General features: G+C 44.3%; 1 protein-coding gene and 1 pseudogene across 1 annotated transcript in view; both read left to right on the top strand.

The window, feature by feature from the left end:
* The window catches only part of LOC124527332 (aryl hydrocarbon receptor-like), a 53,260-nt gene extending 41,615 nt beyond the window's left edge, over positions 1 to 11,645 (top strand). Inside the window, exons 7-9 of the mRNA XM_047100500.1 lie at positions 190 to 299; positions 451 to 592; positions 9,794 to 11,645. Coding sequence (XP_046956456.1) covers positions 190 to 299; positions 451 to 592; positions 9,794 to 11,645 — 2,104 coding nt within the window. The remainder of the gene's footprint in view (positions 1 to 189; positions 300 to 450; positions 593 to 9,793) is intronic.
* A 3,800-nt stretch (positions 11,646 to 15,445) lies between these two features.
* Positions 15,446 to 15,962, top strand: LOC124526011 (ferritin light chain-like; annotated as a pseudogene).
* Positions 15,963 to 17,403: the final 1,441 nt, after the last annotated feature.

Raw genomic sequence — 17,403 nt, 5'->3', positions numbered from 1 at the left:
AGGTCCTGCTCCAACCCTGTGGCAGGAGAGGTAGCCTTGCCGGACCTGGAGTGTCCTGGGGAAGACCGCTCCTGGGCGCTTCGGTGGGTGGGCACAAAGCAGAAAAGGCTGCAACGGAGAACTGTTAGGAGTTTGAGGGATGAACAGCAAGGCCGTAACATAAAGGAGTGCGGTGTCTCCTCTGCACAGAGGCAAGGTGGTCCTGGGTTACACCGACAGCGAACTCTGCAGGAAAGGATCGGGCTACCAGTTCATCCACGCGGCCGACATGATGCACTGCGCCGAGAATCACGTGCGGAGTGAGTTCGGGAGGCGCCCTCAGGGCCCAACCCCGCCCCGCGGGGCTGGGGCAAATCCTCCCCCCGCCTGCTGCCCCCCCTCCTGCAGAGGGCTCCCAGGGAGGGTAGGTGCGCGTCCGAGCTCCGATGCGAGCGCAGGCTCTCTCTGCAGTGATGAGGACGGGCGAGAGCGGCCTCACGGTGTTCCGGCTGCTCACCAAGCAGGCCGGCTGGCTGTGGGTGCAGTCCAACGCCCGCCTGGTGTTCCGTGGCGGCCAGCCCGACTGCATCGTCGCCCGGCAGCGGGCCCTGACGTAAGTGCGGCCCCGGGGGACGGGGTGGGGGGGGGCGCGGGGGGGGTGGGGGGGGCGCGGGGGGGGGGTGGAGGGACCTGTCGTAAGTGAGGGCGCGACGTCCGCTGGGGCCCAGCGGCAGTGCGAAACCCGACAGAAATGAAGTCCTTGAGGTCCCCCTGTGAGGACCCTGTCGTAAAAGCAAGGTCCCGACGTAAGTGTAATCGTGCAACAAGACGTAACTAAAAGCCCGTACGGTACAACGAGATCCTTGTGCAGAGGACCCAATGCAAATGAGAACCGGAAGGGAGGGTCTGAAACCCTGCCTTGGGAGCGAGGTTTCCTCTAGCCTCGAGTTGGCAGACTCTGAAGTCCACCCAGCTTTCAGGGGCCAAGTAGAGCTGCAGCTCATCTATAGTTGTTTGGCCGTAGACAGGACGCTCAATTCCCGTGGGCCTCAATCTCGGCCAACAGTAGGGTAGGCGGAGCACTCCACGAGGGGGGAGGGGAGGCGCTTTGTGAGCACATGGGTTCAGTTCCATGGATTCAGTCGGCCTTGTCCCAGTGAGGCTGGCGGAGTCTAGGAGAAAGAGACTAGCGCAAGTATCCGTGTGTGCCTTTGGCTTTTGTAATGGACTCGCCTGCTTCTGCTGAACAATTAGTGCAAGCATGTACATGCACACCTTATTTCCCTAAAAGAACCACAGACAGGGCTTTATGTCAAATTCTTGTATTTGCCTGGGTCACCGATTCTTATATTCGTGGCTCCTTGGGCCTATACCAAAATGGCTGCTCATATCAAGGCCCTGAAAACTGCTTACAGAGAATTCCCAGGTTCCTATTTACCCAGAGTTCAAATTCTGAACATAGAATCTTTCGTCAGCTATATTCAAAGGAAGTCACTGCTTCCCATTGCACTCTGCAAAAATCTGACCATGTGTCTCTCCTCAGAAATGCCATTCCTTCAGCCTGACTTCCCCACTTTTTTGCCACTTTTCTGCATTGGTAACGTGGTTTTTAGGGAAGAAGAGAATCAAAGCTATCACTCTGTTGGCTCTCCTCAGTAGGGCACACGTTCTGGGTAACACAAATCTGCCACTCACGTCCAGAAGACCCGGGTTTCATGGCCACTTTCTCGTCTATCTGCAGCATACTTTGTGAGCTGTAATATGCATACAAACAAGAGGAGTCTAATTGTTACCAACATGTTAAGACCACGAAGTGTTCTCTTTCAGCATGTGAACTTACATGGCCAGACCCCATTTGGGTCTATGGCATACATGTATAACATAGATGGTCACAATTGGAAATGTAGGGAATGATGAAAGAGCCTAGATAAGTTATCTGGCCCAGGTCAATTAGTGTCATATTTTGAACAGTGACCAGAAAGCCAATAATGCCAAAATATGCCACACATAACAAAACGTTCTTGCTTTCTGAGCCTACAGCCTTCCTGAATAATGCTTAGATCACAGGAAATTATAGAACTGCATCAAATCACTTGGATTCTGAGCTTGATTTCACCCTGGTCTCAGATAAAGCACCTCGTAAATGTGCTTCAGTTTGCTGCCTTGCAAAAATAAGAGAGCTTCAGTATGCATTTTCTATGGCTCTTAGCAGCTCTATTACTCCTTGGTGTCACTGAGCCAGATGTTCAGAACCCAGTAGTTTTGTTGAGTGATGTTGATTTCATTAAGTATAAAAGTAATACATTCCCATTCTTGAAAATTTAGAAAATGAAAAACATTGCAAAAGTGAAATGAGAATCAGCTGTTATCCTACTACTCAGAGAAATTGTTGTCCATATATTGATGTATTTCCTTCAGGTATGTTTTGGCTCATATTTAAGTTTTATACTTGAAACTATATTCTATATATAGTTTTATATTCTGGTGTTTCCACCTAAGAATAAGTTGAAAGCAAGTTCTCATATCAAAAGTATCCATAAATATCTTTATGACAGTACAGTATACTCCTCTTTGGATACATCATACCCTTTTATTAAATATTGGAATTAGGGAGGGGTTTTTCCATTATTATGAAGGCATTGTGATGAACACTTTTGTATATAAATATCTGGCTGCTATTCTGATTTCCTTAGGAGAATTCTCAGGAGTGGAATATTTAGGTCAAAGGGTTAAAACATTTCAAAGGCCCTTGAGACTATTATCAAATGGCTTTCAAGAAAGGTTGTACCAAATTATTCTCTGGCCAGTCTTACTGCAACACCGACTTTAGCACAGATTGTCCTAGCACCAGATAGAGCAATGAAGAAGCAAGGTGTCAAGAAACAAAACTACGTTAACATATGAAAAATTAATTGCTCAAATAAGAAGTGTTTTAAATCCACAGAACAGGACAAAGTAAGTGAGGTTGGGGCAACAGAGTAACCATTTGAAGGATAGGGAAAGTTAAATCATACCTTTTTACAATGAAAGGTATTTACCTTCATACCTTTTACAATGAAACTTTATCCACATTTGATTCTCTTTTTGTGAAACTTTCATGGAACAGTTCTGCTGCTGGTAATTTTTGCATCAGCCCTCCCATAAGTAACAGCTATAGTAACAGCTATAACTAAAACTTCTGGACAAAATATTATAAAACAACAACAACTAACCAGTCACTGGAGAATCAACACTTGAAAGAAGGGAATGGCACTGGGTGAGTTTCCTGGGTTTTACTGCTTTTAGTCTGAAGGAAGACTGCCCTGGGGGCTGGGCAGGTTAACACCCAAATAGAAAATTTATGGTCTCAATGACATGAGAACTAGACAACAGAGAGTGCAGTGACCGCAGCAGCTGCAAAATGAAATAATAATTTCTAGTTTTTAACTTCTCTCTTCTAGAGAGAGAGCTGAAGAGAAAGAGCCCTCAAATTCTGTGAATAAACTTAGCCCAAATCCGCTCACCCCTGAACCATGTATGTGTGGGATGGATAGCCAACCTGAGGCCTAAAGAAACCAAACAGATTCCAGCTGTTGCCCATCACAAGGGAAACAGAATTTGCATTTTCGGTCAAGTTCAACAAAGCAAAAACGCCAATGGTCTTTGGAGGAACGTGACAGAATAAGAATCTACAGTGTATCATCACAATGTCCAGGATTAAATCCAAATTTACTTGTTGTTTGGTCAAGGATGCAACCCAAAATTACCAGATATATGAAGAAACAGGAAAGAAAGTTTCAAAACTAAAGGCAGTCCCTGGAGACCAGCTCTAAGAAGGCCCAAACACTAGATAAGAATTTTATAGCAACTATTATAATTATGCTTATGGACATGAAAGAAAATATGCCTATGATGACTGCTATGATGAATTCAGAACAGAAAAATAGAAACTATAAGAAACAAATTTTTTTCATCTCCAAAGTTTTATTTAAATTCTCATTAGTTAACATATAGTGTAATGTTGTTTTCAGGAGTAGAATTTAGTGATTCATCACTTACATATAACACCCAGTGCTTATCCCAACAAGTGATGCCCATCACCCATTTAGCCCATCTCCTACCCACCTCCCTCCATCAACCCTCTTTGTTCTCTATTGTAAAGAATCTCCTTTGGTTTGTTTCCCTCTTTCTCTTTTTTCCCCTTTGCATTTATTCATCCATTTTGTTTTCTAAATTACACATATGAGTGAAGTCATATGGTATTTTTCTTTCTCTGATGGACTTATTTTGCTTGGCATAATACATTCTACCTCCAAACATGTTGTTGCCAATGGCAAGATTTCTTTCTTCTTGATGGCAGAGTAATATTCCATGTGTGTGTGTGTGTGTGTGTGTGTGTGTGTGTGTATTCTTCATCCGTTAATCAGTGCACACTTGGGCTCCTTTCATCGTTTGGCTATTGTTGATAATGTTGCCATAAATATTGGGGTGCATGTGCCCCTTCAAATCAGTATTTTTGTGTCCTTTGGGTAAATACCTAGCAGTGCAATTGCTGGAGTATAGGGAAGTTCTATTTTTGACATTCTGAGGAATCTCCATACTGTTTTCCAGAGTGGCTGCATCTGTTTGCATTCCAGTGTAAGAGAATTCCCCTTTCTCCGCATCATCACCAACACTTGTTTCCTGTGTTATTAATTTAGCCATTCTGACAGATGTGAGGTAGTATCTCATCATGGTTTTGATTCCTATTTCCCTGATGAGTGATGTAGAGCATCCTTTCATGTGTCTGTTAGCTATCTGGATGTCTTCTTTGGAGAAATGTCTATTCATGCCTTCTGCCCATTTCTTCACTGGATTATTTGTTTTTTGGGTGTTGAGTATGATAAGCTCTTTATAGATTTTGGATGCTGACCCTTTATCAGATATGTCATGTGCAAATATCTTCTCCCATTCTGTAGGCTGCTTTTTCATTTTGTTGATTGTTTCCTTCACTGTGCAGAAGCTTGTTATCTTGATGAAGTCCCAATAGTTATTTTTGCTTTTGTTTCCCTTGCCTCTAGAGCCATATCCAGTGAGAAGTTGCTCTGGCTGAGGTCAAAGAGGTTGCTCCCTGTGCTCTTCTCTTGGATTTTGATGGTATCCTAATGTTTAGATCTTTCATCCATTTTGAATTTCTTTTTTGTGTCTGGTGTAAGAAAGTGGACCAGTTTCATTCTTTTGCATGTTGCTGTCCAGGATTCCCAACACCATTCGTTGAAGAGACTGTCTTTTTTCCATTGGATATTCTTTCCAGCTTTATCAAAGATTACTTTACCATATAGTTGTGGATCCATTTCTGGGTTTTCTATTCTGTTCTGTGTGTTCTGTTTTTGTGCCAGTACCATACTGTCTTGATGGCTAAACTTTGTAATATAGCTTGAAGTCTGGAATCATGATGCCTCCAAATTTGTTTTTCTTTTCCAGGATTGCTTTGGCTATTCAGAGTCTTTTGTGGTTCCATACAAATTTTAGAATTGTCTGTACTAGCACTATGAAAAATGCTGTTGGTATTTTATTTTATTTTATTTTATTTTATTTTATTTTATTGTTTATTTTTTGAGAGAGAGAGAAGGTGCAAGTGGGGGAGGGCAGAGAGAGAGAGGGAGACACAGAATCTCAAGCGGGCTCCAGGCTCCGAGCTGTCAGCACAGAGCCCTACGCAGGGCTCAAATCCACAAACTGTGAGATCATGACCCGAGGCGAAGTCGGATGCTTAACCGACTGAGCCACCCAGGTGCCCCCGTTGGTATTTTAATAGGGATTGCATTAAATGTGTAGATTGCTTTGGGTGGTATAGACATTTTAACAATATTTGTTCTTCCAATCCATGAGCATGGAATGTCTTCCTATTTCTTTGTGTCCTCAATTTTTTTTCATAAGTGTTCTATAGTTTTCAGAGTACAGATCTTTTACCTCTTTGGTTAGTTTTATTACTAGATATCTTATTGGTTTTGGTACAGTTATAAGTAGGATTAATTTCTTGATATCTTTTTCTGATGCTTCATTATTGGTGTATAGAAATGCAACAGATTTCTGTACATTGATTTTATATCCTATGACTTTGCTAGATGCATGTTTCAGTTCTAGCAATTTTTTTGTGTGGAGTCTTTGGGGTTTTCTACATAGAGTATCATGTCGTCTGAAAATAGTGAAAGTCTGATTTCTGCCTTGCTGACTTGGGTGCCTTTCATTTATTTTTATTGTCTGGTTACTGAGGCCAAGACCATCAGTACTATATGTTAAATATTAATGGTGAGAGTGGGCATCGCTGTCCTGTTCCTGAGGAAAAAGGACTGTTTTTCCGTGACGTAAAGCTCGCATTTTTTCCCCATTGAGGATTATATTAGCTGTGAGTCTTTCATATATGGCTTTATGATGTTGAGGTATGTTCCTTCTATACCTACTTTGTTGAGAGTTTTTATCAAGAATGGATGCTTTATTTTGTCAAATGTTTTTGCCACATCTATTGAGAGGATCATATGGTTCTTATCCTTTCTTTTATTAATGTGGTATATCACATTGATTGATTTGTGAATATTGAACCACACTGCAGCCCAGGAATAAATCCCACTTGATCATGGTGAATGACTATTTTAATGTACTGTTGGATTCAATTTGCTAGTATCTTGTTGAGAATTTTTGCATCCATGTTCATCAGGAATATTGACCTGTAATTCTCTTTTTTAGTGGGGTCTTTGTCTGGTTTTGGAATCAAGGTAATGCTGGCCTTGTAGAATGAGTCTGGAAGTTTTCCTTCCATTTCTTTCTTTCTTGCTTTCTTGCTTTCTTGCTTTCTTTCTTTCTTGAACAGTTTGAGAAGAATAGGTATTAATTCTTCTTTAAATGTTTGGTAGAATACCCCTCTGAAACCATCTGGCCCTGGACTTTTGTTGGGAGATTTTTTCATTACTGATCCAATTTCTTTGCTGGTTATGAGTATGTTCAAGTTTTCTATTTCTTCTTATTTCAGTTTTGGTAGTTCACACGTTTCTAGGAATGTATCCATTCTTTCCAGATTGCTCAGTTTGTTGGCATATAATTTTTCATAATATTCTCTTCTTGAAAATTTTTTGAGAGAGAGAGAGCATGCAGGGTAGGGGCAGAGAGAGAGGGAGACAGAGACTCCAAAGCAGGCTCTGTACTGTCAGCACAGAGCCCAGTGTGAGGCTTGAACCCACGAACCGTGAGATCATGACCTGAGCTAAAACCAAGAGTCAGATGCTTAACTGCCTGAACCACCCACGTGTCCCCATAATATTCTCTTATAATTGTATTTCTGTGGTGTTCCTTGTGATTTCTTCTCCTCATTTGTGACTTCATTTGGGTCCTTTCTCTTTTCTTTTTGATAAGTCTAGCTAGGAGGCTATCAATTTATTAATTCTTTCAAAAATCCAGCTCTTCATTTCATTGATCTTTTCTACTACTTGTTATTGTTTCTATATTGTTTATTTCTGCTCCAATCTTTATTAATTTCCTTTTTCTGATGACTTTAGGCTTTATTTGCTGTTCCTTTGCTAGCTCCTTAAGGTGTAAGGTTAGGTTTTGTATTTGAGACTTTTCTTGCATCTTGAGGTAGACCTGTATTGCAATATACTTCCCTCTTAGGGCTGCCTTTGCTGCATCCCAAAGATTTTGGACTGTTGTGTTTTCATTTTCTTTGGGGCTTCCATGTATTTTTTTTTTATAAGAAACAGAAAATTTGAGATAGTATCTAAAATAGAAAGCTCACTGGGTGGATTTAACAACAGATTGGAGATGACAGGAGAGTTTATGACCTGAAGCTAAATGAATAGAATCATCCAATCAATAGAACAAAGAGGGGAAAAAAGATTGAAAAAAGAAATAAACAGCCTGAGGGATCTATGGGACAGTATCAAAAGGTCTAACATGTAGGTAAATGGAATGCTGAAAAAGAACAGAGTGGGCAGTATATCTATATCTGTCTATCTGTCCATCCATCTGTGTGTGTGTGTGTGTGTGTGTGTATGTGTGTGTGCAAGCATGTGTCCATATGTTTGAAGAAATAATGACCAAAAACTTCCCCAATTTGATGAAAATTGTAACTGCAGATTCAAGAACCTCAGTGAATTCCAATCAGGATAAATACAAAGAAAACCACACCAAGGCATAGTCTTGTCAGATGTTGAACACCAAAGATAAAGAGAAAACTTTAAAGGCAATTTAAGATAAAAAGGACATTACATATAAGAAACAATGATTCCAATTATTGTGGACTTCTCATCAGAAACAATGGTGATCATAAGACATTAGAACAATATCTATGAAATCCTTTTAAAATTTGTCAACTCTGTATTCTGTGACCAGTGAACATATCCTTCAAAAATAATAGCAAATAAAGACATTTCTATTAAACAACAACACCAAAAAAACCCCTAACAATTTATTGCCAGTAGACCTACAGTTTAATAAATGCTAAAAGAAATACGTCAGGCTGAAGGGAAATAATATCCACTAAGACCTTAAACCTCAAAAAAAGGAGTGGAGAGGATGAGAATGGTAAACATGTGGATAAATATTAAATTTTTTTTTTTACTTTTTAAAGAATACATACGACTGCTTACAGCCAAAAATAGAATATAATATGTGATTTATAACATATGTAGATGCCATATATGTGACATCACTAGCATAAAAGATTGGTTTTAGAAGCACATGGACTATACCATGGAAAGGTGCATGTTTTATGTAAGTGACACAGTACTAATTGTAAGTAGACAGTGAAATGTTGAAGGCGTATTTCATAAATTGTAGCAGCCACTATAAATATAATGCAAAAGATAGAGCCAAAATCCATTATATAAATGAAAATTAATTTCTTAAAAAAGTAATATATTTAGGCAGGAAAGGGGTGGATGGGGGTAAGGGAAGAAGGGACAAAAAGAAAGTAAATAGTAATATAAGAGACCCCAATCCAGATATGTCAATAATTCCATTAAATGTTAATGGATAAAACACTCCAATTAAAACACAAAGATTATCAAAATGCATTTTAAAAAGTGCACTCAACTATATGTCTTCTACAAGAGATATGTTTTTAAATAGTGTCACAAATAAGTTGGAAGGAATCAGATGTAAAATAAAACATATGTAATAAAAACAGTAAGCACAAGAAAGCAAGAATGGCTGTATTCATGCAAAGTAGACTTAAAGACAAAGGCTATGTCCAGAGATCTTCAGGTGAGATACCGGCTTCTCTAAAGGCCCCTCCAGTGATGGGGATTCCTATGCCCATAGCATCCTGGTCAGCTTCTGCCAAAGGCACTCCTTTTAGGTCAGTTTTCCTTTGTAGAGCTACAAATCAAATGGAGTCAGCCCAGCTGAAGGTTTTTCACTTTGCTAAGCATGATGTTACATGACTGTTGGGGCAGCCCTATAGCAGCCATATCCCATGAGTCTTTTGGAAGGGAGAGGAGGAAGGAAGAGAAAACTATCTTTCCCAATGAAAAACAGATGTGTATGTCATATTTGCATAATAACTTATTCTTTTCAAAGTAAACTTAAAGTTTAGGGAATTTCTACATGGATTTTTGGACTACTCCCACAAATAAGCAGTTTCCTCAGACTACTTCAGAATCCAAGACAGAAAGTGCTTACCAAGAATGTAAGAGAGGAGCAAGTTCGATATTGTGGCTTCTCCCTTGTATGGACAAGCCAGAACAGATGATGTCCTGCCCTTTGCTCAGTTACTTGGCCACTATTGTCCCCTGACCAGGAGAGCCCCGTTTTCATTCTTGTATCAATTTTCAGATGTGGTCTTTTGTTTCGTTAACCATAGGAATGCAGAGGGGGAAGATCACCTGCGCAAGAGGGCCCTGCAACTGCCGTTCACCTTCACCACAGGGGAAGCCATCCTGTATGATAGCAGCCCCCTGAGCCCTCTGACTTCCCTCCCAGCCAGGAAGAGGATCCGGGCAAGGAAGGGCACCCCCACTGGTCAGGGCCCTGTGCACCCAGGCTCTCTTCTGGGAGCCATGATGCGGCAAGATGAATCCATGTATTTGTCCTGCATGGTCCCAACCACCCAAGGCTCACCCTCGGAGAGGCAGGGGTCCAATGGCAGACATGAGGACAAGGAAGAGAAAGAGAAGGAGGAAGACCACTCCTTCCTGTCCCTCATTGAGACCCTGCTGGAGAAGGATACAGAAGAACAGCCTGATCTCTGCTCCACTCTCCAGCACCTGGGGGTCACTGACCTCAAGCAGTGTTTGTGGGAAGAGAGCCTTCTCAGGGCTGACTCAGGCCCTGCAGGGTCTCAGAACTTCCACCCACTGCCCTCCAGTCAGGGAGGGGGCTCCCACAGGGAAAAGGAAGTACTTTTCCATGACAGTGGAAATGTGGCATTGCCCCCACCAGCCAGCACAACTGTTCCACAGACCCTAAAGCCACAGCCTTCTCTGGGCTCGGGCCAGCTAACTGGGGAAGTAACTCCACCTCAGAACATGGGCACAGCGCCCAGCTGCCTTCACACACACACCCAGCATTTTTTCACCACTGGCCCTACATTCCAGAGCCCTCCACAGTGGCAGCCTCAGCACACCCAGGCAGCACCTTTAAATTTTGGGATATGCCAGAAACCAACAATATTTGAGTTCAGCCCCCTCCCCGAGGCCTCCAGCCCCAGACAGCCTGCTCAGGTGTTTCAGCCAAACCACACATCTTTGCCCCCTTTAGGAGAAAATGTTGTCCCTGGACACCTGGATCAGCCAGACCCTGGTTTTCTTGATTTTTGCAAAGACCCTATGCTCTGGACAGCCTCACACAGTGGTCAGTGTCAAGGGCCCTTCATCTCCTCAGACCCTACCTCCTGGGGCACCCATCCCTCGGAGAGCATTTGGGATTCCCCCATCCAAGGCCAGCCAGTAATGGTCCCTGTGGAAGTGGAGGCAAGGCAGGCCCAGCCTGACCCCTTCCACCACCTGAAGTCAACCATGGCCAACTCATGCCCTCCATGGGCAGGGCCAGCCAGTGACATTCCTCCTGAATTGTGCTGTGGTTTGCCCCCATCTGTGCAGGGGGCACTAGGTACCCCAAAGGATACTCTTGGGAGTCAAGAGCACCCACCCCACTCCTTGGTGGTGAGTCAGCTCTCGGGGAGCCCTGCCTGTTCTTCCCAGGAGCTCCTGCACAGACCCTTGGCTATGCAGGACTCTTACAGCATGGACTGCCCCTGCCCAGCTGCCAAGCAGCACCAGTGGCTGCAGACCCAGGAGGCATACGGGCCAGTGAGAGAAGGATTTCCAAGTGTCCAGCACCTGGGTGGCTGCTCAAGAGATGCCATTCCCCCCGCCCTGCAGCCAAGCCCCTTCCTGTCCTCCAAAAGCAGCTCCCCAGGTATAGGCAGCAGCCAATGCAAGAGCCCAGCTGAACCCACAAGGCGGAGCAAGGACAGACCAGTCATCCTAGCCCCAGGTGCTGTGGTAAAATCCCAGGTGCAGTCCAGCCCTGTTCTGCCTCCCTGCCATCCTGACCCTGCCTGCCCATCTACGTCTACGCAGGGCAGCCATGACCTCCAGCTCCAGGTAGGTGTTGGCAAGCAGGACCATGGGAATTTGGGGGTAGCAGGAAGGGGTGCTCCAAGTGCAGAGCTGCTGGCAGATCTGAATATGAGGAGGCATCAGTCCAGCTAGCCAGTATTGTTGGAAGATCCCCCAGCCCAGCTGGGCCTAGGCACAGCATTGCTGTGAGGCTGCAGAGCAGGCACACATGGAGGGATTCTGCAAACACAGCAGGTCACTGTCAGTGTCGGTCAACTGAGGCCAGTGATGGTGGCAGGAGCAGCTTTACCCCTGGGAGTAGCCTGGTTATGACCTGGTAGGCCCTCCAGCTGTAGTCTGCTCCCACTCTGGTGTCTCTTGGGCCATCACTGAGCCACCTGGACACCTGCATGTAAATTAGCCCAGTTTTGGACACCCAGAGTTGGGTTGGTTGTAAGAATTTGGAATTTGATGCCCTTTTCTGCTGTGCTCCCCTCCTGGCACCATTTCCAATACCCAAAAGCAGGTTACCACAGGAGTGCTATTCATCGTCTGGTGCTACCAGGGAAGCAGGACCTCCACACACAGATTCTTCAAATAACTGTAGCATACACCCCCCAAAGCAGCTTTGGATGGAAGTCACACCAGCGGTGTTGTGGCCCCTCCGCCTCACACAGAGGAGCAGATGTGCCTTTCTGGTGATACAGGGATGCCCTTAGGGCTAAGAAGGAATGTGGTGTCCCTGAACCCCAGGTAGCCCCATATGACTTCAGTAAGGGCTCCCCTCACTTCTCTGGGTATTCTGCCCAGTCTTGTGTCACTCTGCCACCTCTCATTTCTGGGGTCTTCAGGCTCCTTCAGCTCACACCCCTTTTCAATTTTTTATTTTCCATCTGCCATAAGTTAGAAAATCAAAAGACCAAATTTGTTAGACTTATATCTGAAACCAAAATAATTCCTAATTAAAGCCTCAAATTTACATCTTTTGTAATCAAGTATCAATTTTAGAGTCCTTGGATTAACCCTCGTGTTCTATAATTTTGTTCTAACTGTTCTAAATGTTTCTCATTTTCCCATGGCAGTGTTATCAAAACAAAGTGCACAGCACCAGAGCACCTGGGATTGCAAGCCTCAAAGGAAGCACGTTTTCCTCCAAATTCTGACTTAGGCCATATCGTGCTCTTCGCCCCTGTCTGTGAACGTGATTTGGAGCCTTAACTATTAACATTTTCCCTTGAATTGAAGTATCTTAAATTTTCATATTTCTGGGTCAATAGTTAACTGTTTTCTATGTGTAATCACACATATCTGAAACCTTATTCTCTGTATCCCAAAGATATGTGGGTTTTTTTTCCTCATTTCATTCTGTGCACTTTATACTCAAGACACACACAGAATTCTCATCCTTGTTAGAAAAGTAACTTTCGATCCACAAAAATGTTCATAGGAAAGAGACATAATGGGCATCCAACCCCCTAGACACATTCCAACATTTGCCTTCACAATGACATTTCCAAGCTCAGAGCTGAGGCTCAGCAGCAGACAACCTATTTACAATCAGGGCCACCCAGACACATGGTTCTTACAGCACAATGACATGCTGAGAGCCACACGTGGAGAAGGGATGTGAGCCCTTTGACCTAGACCCCTGAAAAGGGTTTGGCCTTCACCCAGTATCTAGGACACAGGAGAAGAGGGTCCTCTGTGGAGCCCATGTGCAGAAAGAATCGTGTCCTGCCTGAGAGGAAGGCATGGGGATGCTGTAGATGGAAGATCCAGACAGTGGTGCACCCTTGAGGCACAGAGTGCATGGACCTCAGTCTCCCAGCAGAGCAAACAGAAACACTGGCGGCCACTACTTCTCCTGCCATAAAGGACTCAGAACGGTCGAGACTCACAGTAGCACTTCCACTGACTTGTGAGGCTTCAACCACAGAACTCATTGTTCAGGAGCTGAATGGATGAAACATCATCAAGTACAACCGCCATTGGACTTGTTCACCACTGTCACCCAGAACCAGGCACACAGTGGGTGCTTAATGAATGGTAATAAACAAGTAGTCAGGAGTGGCCAGAGGGGCTGGCTATACTGGTTCACTCTTTTGTGGGGTGTGGCACACACTACCCTCTAGGGTATAGGGCTCCAACCAGCTCAAGGAACCAAGGGAGCTTCTTCCATTACAACTCAAGGGAAGGCCCAGAGACTCTGGCATAAAAATGACCAGAGGGGCCTCCACTGCTGCAGAGTTTGTAAGTTCAGACAGGGAGGGGCTGCACTAGGTTCCTGTCCAGGACCTTCACGGATCAGGAATATGCCCCCTCATTAGCCAAGGTCATGGAAACCACTCTTGGAGCTGGGGGAGGGGTCCCACCAAGCACATGGGCTGACAGTGGGGTAGGGAGTTTCGTAGAGGGAATTTAGGGTTCTCTTCAGGGATTATCAGAGAAGATGCTATTGAAGGCATAAACAGAAAATCCAATTCTGTCTGATTTAAACAGATCAGGGGTTGCTCCCCAGATAGAAGCCCAGTGCAGAAGAGAGTCTTTGGGATACTCCAGTGTTGCTGATGTTTCTCTCTGGTTCTTGGTGCTTCCCTGTGTAGTGTGTTTGCTTCACTCTGGACATGTGGCAGTTCCAGAGCCCAAACCACAGCCACAATGTGCCACACAGGAGTCTGTCCTTCCTTTCTGTGCCTCTCTTTCAAGAACAGGTAAAATTTCCCCAGAAGTTCCCAGCAATAACTTTTACTAACCTAAGATGAATCATGTGCCTTGTGTGAACTAATCATGGAAGAAGAACACAGGGAGGATGGGGATGCCTGGGGTTTCTGGGATTTCCGAGGTAGATTTGGGAGGCCCAGAGCACAGCGCTGGGCCTGGGATCATCTCTCATTCCCGAGTTGCTACTCAGTAGAGGAGAGGTGACTGTACCATGGGTGGAGAGGCTTTCGGTACATAGGCAATTCATGAATCTTCTGAAGGCTTGGTGGGCTCTCTGTCTTTGCCATCTAATGATCTCTGATTCCTGCAGCTGAGCTAGGCCCACAGGTGGCCACAGGAAACACAGTAACACAGGGGCTGGAGTCTAGACAGACCCAACTCTAAGCATGAAGGCCTACGAAAGTCCAGGGCAGCTCTCACCCAGCTCTGACTGGAAAACCCAATATCACAAAGTATTGGTATTTATAGTTGGCCTAAGGACTCAGTGAAATTCCAGTCAAACTTGCCAGGTTTCTCACAAACTTGAAAAATTGATTCAAAAATATATAAGGCAGGGGTGCCTGGGTGGCTCAGTTGGTTAAGCATCTGACTCTTGACTTCGGCTCAGGTCATGATCTCATGGTCTGTGACTTCAAGGCCCACATTGGGCTCTGCGTTGACACCGCCGAGCCTGCTTGGGATTCCCTCTCTCTCTGTCTCTGTCTCTCTCTCTGCCCCTCCCCTGCTTGCTCTTTAGCTCTCTCTCAAAATAAATAAAAATAAACTTTAAAAAATCTTTAAAATGTATAAGGCAGATGAAGGACCAAGATTAATCAAGATATCTAGTCATAAAGAAGAACAAAAGGCTATAGTTGCCATATTGCCTGTCAAAGCTTTCATAAAGCACAACAATGAAGAGACTATGGTATTGGTGTGCAGTCACACAGAGCAGAGGAATAGATAAGGAGCCCAGAAATAGACCACACATCCAGGAACTCATATGCCAGAAGGGATCAGAACTACGGTTCTGAATAGAACTGGTTTATTCTAGTGCACCTGGAAGTCTCACAGATCTGACTCCTGCTTCAACAGTATTTGGATGGAGCAGACCCTGGAACTCCCCTTCTTCCAGTCTCCACCCACCCTCCAAACTTTTTTCCAGTGGCAACCTTCAGAGCCATCTTCTCAGCACTCTCTGCCTCCAGGACCAGTCAGCACCCTACTTTGAGCTAGCTCCTTATTACCAATAAACCATGAGCTCCTAGGTTTGTCAGAATTATTCCCCCATGGTGGGGTGTCAACCACCTCACCAACATGCATCTGTGGCCCTCCAGCACCTATCTCTCTCTAGGCTTCTATTTCTACTATGAAGACATGGCTCTGGAGGGCATGGGCCACTTCTGCAAGTTGGCTGAGGAGAAGCCCAAAGACACTGAGCATCTCTGGAAGATGCAAAACCAGCATGGCAGCTGCATCCTCTTCTAGGACATATGAGCTGTCCCAAGATGAGTGGAGTAAAACCCTGGATACCATGGAAGCTGCCCTGGCTCTGGAGAAGAACCTGAACCAGGCCCTTTTGGGTCTGCATCCCCTGGATTCTGCCCATGCAGACCCCTGTCTCTGTGACTTCCTGGAAAGCCACTTCCTGAATGAGGAGGTAAAACTTATCAAGAGGATGGAGACCACCTGACTCACTTCTAGCAGGCTGGCTGGCCCCAGGCTGGGTTGGGCAAGGATCTCTTCAAAAGCCTCACCATCAAGCATGACTAGCAGCCTCTGGAGCCCCACCGCCTTTGAGGGGCCCCTCTGGTAATCCTCTGGTGCCAGGGCTTCTGCTTGAGCTTCTCTATGCAACTACTAGGCAATTTTTTAACCACCCTGGAATGCTCTACCAAGTCACAGACCAAATGGAAGCAATAAAACAATAAAGCTTTTTGCAGGGGAAAAAAAAAAGCTATAGGGGACAGATAGGTCATTCAGCAATGGAGCTAAAATTATTGGTTATCCATATGGAAGGTAATAAAATCGGGTCTTAGTCTTATGGGGCAGATAATTAATAAAGTCTAGATGGAGCAGATCATTAGGAAAAGCAAAAGTTTCAGCATTTTATTTATTTTTTTAGACATTTACTTTTGAGAGAGAGAAAGAGAGCACTAACATATGGGGGGGGGAGGGACAGAGAAAGAGGGAGACACTGAATCCAAAGCAGGCTCCAGGCTCCGAGCTGTCAGCACAGAGCCAGATGCAGGGATTGAACTCACGAACCACGAGATCATGACCTGAGCTGAAGTTGGACACGTAACCACTTGAGCCACCCAGGCAACCCAAAAGTTTCAGCATTTTAGAAAAAACTATAAGAGATTATATTTATGACCTCAGGATAGGAAAGAATTTCTAAAACAAGACATAAAGAGCAAAAGCAAAAACAAAACAAAAAAAAAAGGAAAGAATTGGTAAATACTTTTTAGGGGCGCCTGGGTGGCGCAGTCGGTTAAGCGTCCGACTTCAGCCAGGTCACGATCTCGCGGTCCGTGAGTTCGAGCCCCGCGTCGGGCTCTGTGCTGATGGCTCAGAGCCTGGAGCCTGCTTCTGATTCTGTCTCCCTCTCTCTCTGCCCCTCCCCCATTCATGCTCTGTCTCTCTCTGTCCCAAAAATAAATAAACGTTGAAAAAAAAATTTAAAAAATTGGTAAATACTTTTTAAATACGTTAAAAATTAGTAACCTTTATTCATAAAATATGCCACTTGAAATGGAAAGACAAATAAAAACAAACTATTGGGACTACACCAAAATTAAAAGCTTTTGCACAGAAGAAAAAACTATCAACAAAAGGCAACCTACTGAATGGAAGAAGATAGTTGCAAATGATATCGCCAATAAGAGGTTAATATCCAAAATATATAAAGAACTCCATACAATTCACCACCAAAAAAAATCCAACTTAGAAATGGGCAGAGGACCTGGACAGACTTTTCTCCAAAGAAGACATACAGATGACTAACAGACACATGAAAAGATGATCAACGTCACTCGTCATTAGGGAAATGCAAATCAAAACCACAACTAGATATCACCTCACACCAGTCAGAATGGCTAGAATCAAAAAGACAAGAAATAAGGATGTTGGCCAGGATATGGAGAAAAGGAAACCCTTGTTGGTAAACAGAGTTGGGTTTTCTGTTTATGATTTCCAACAGCAGCTGGGAATG

The sequence above is a fragment of the Lynx rufus genome, unplaced genomic scaffold (assembly GCF_022079265.1).
Source record: "Lynx rufus isolate CCGP_SWC_20201006 ecotype Redwood Valley unplaced genomic scaffold, mLynRuf1.p SCAF_5, whole genome shotgun sequence".
In the NCBI taxonomy this organism is placed as follows: domain Eukaryota; kingdom Metazoa; phylum Chordata; class Mammalia; order Carnivora; family Felidae; genus Lynx; species Lynx rufus.
The sequence above is the reverse complement of the archived record's forward strand: the minus strand, read 5'-3'. Positions and strand labels throughout refer to the sequence as shown.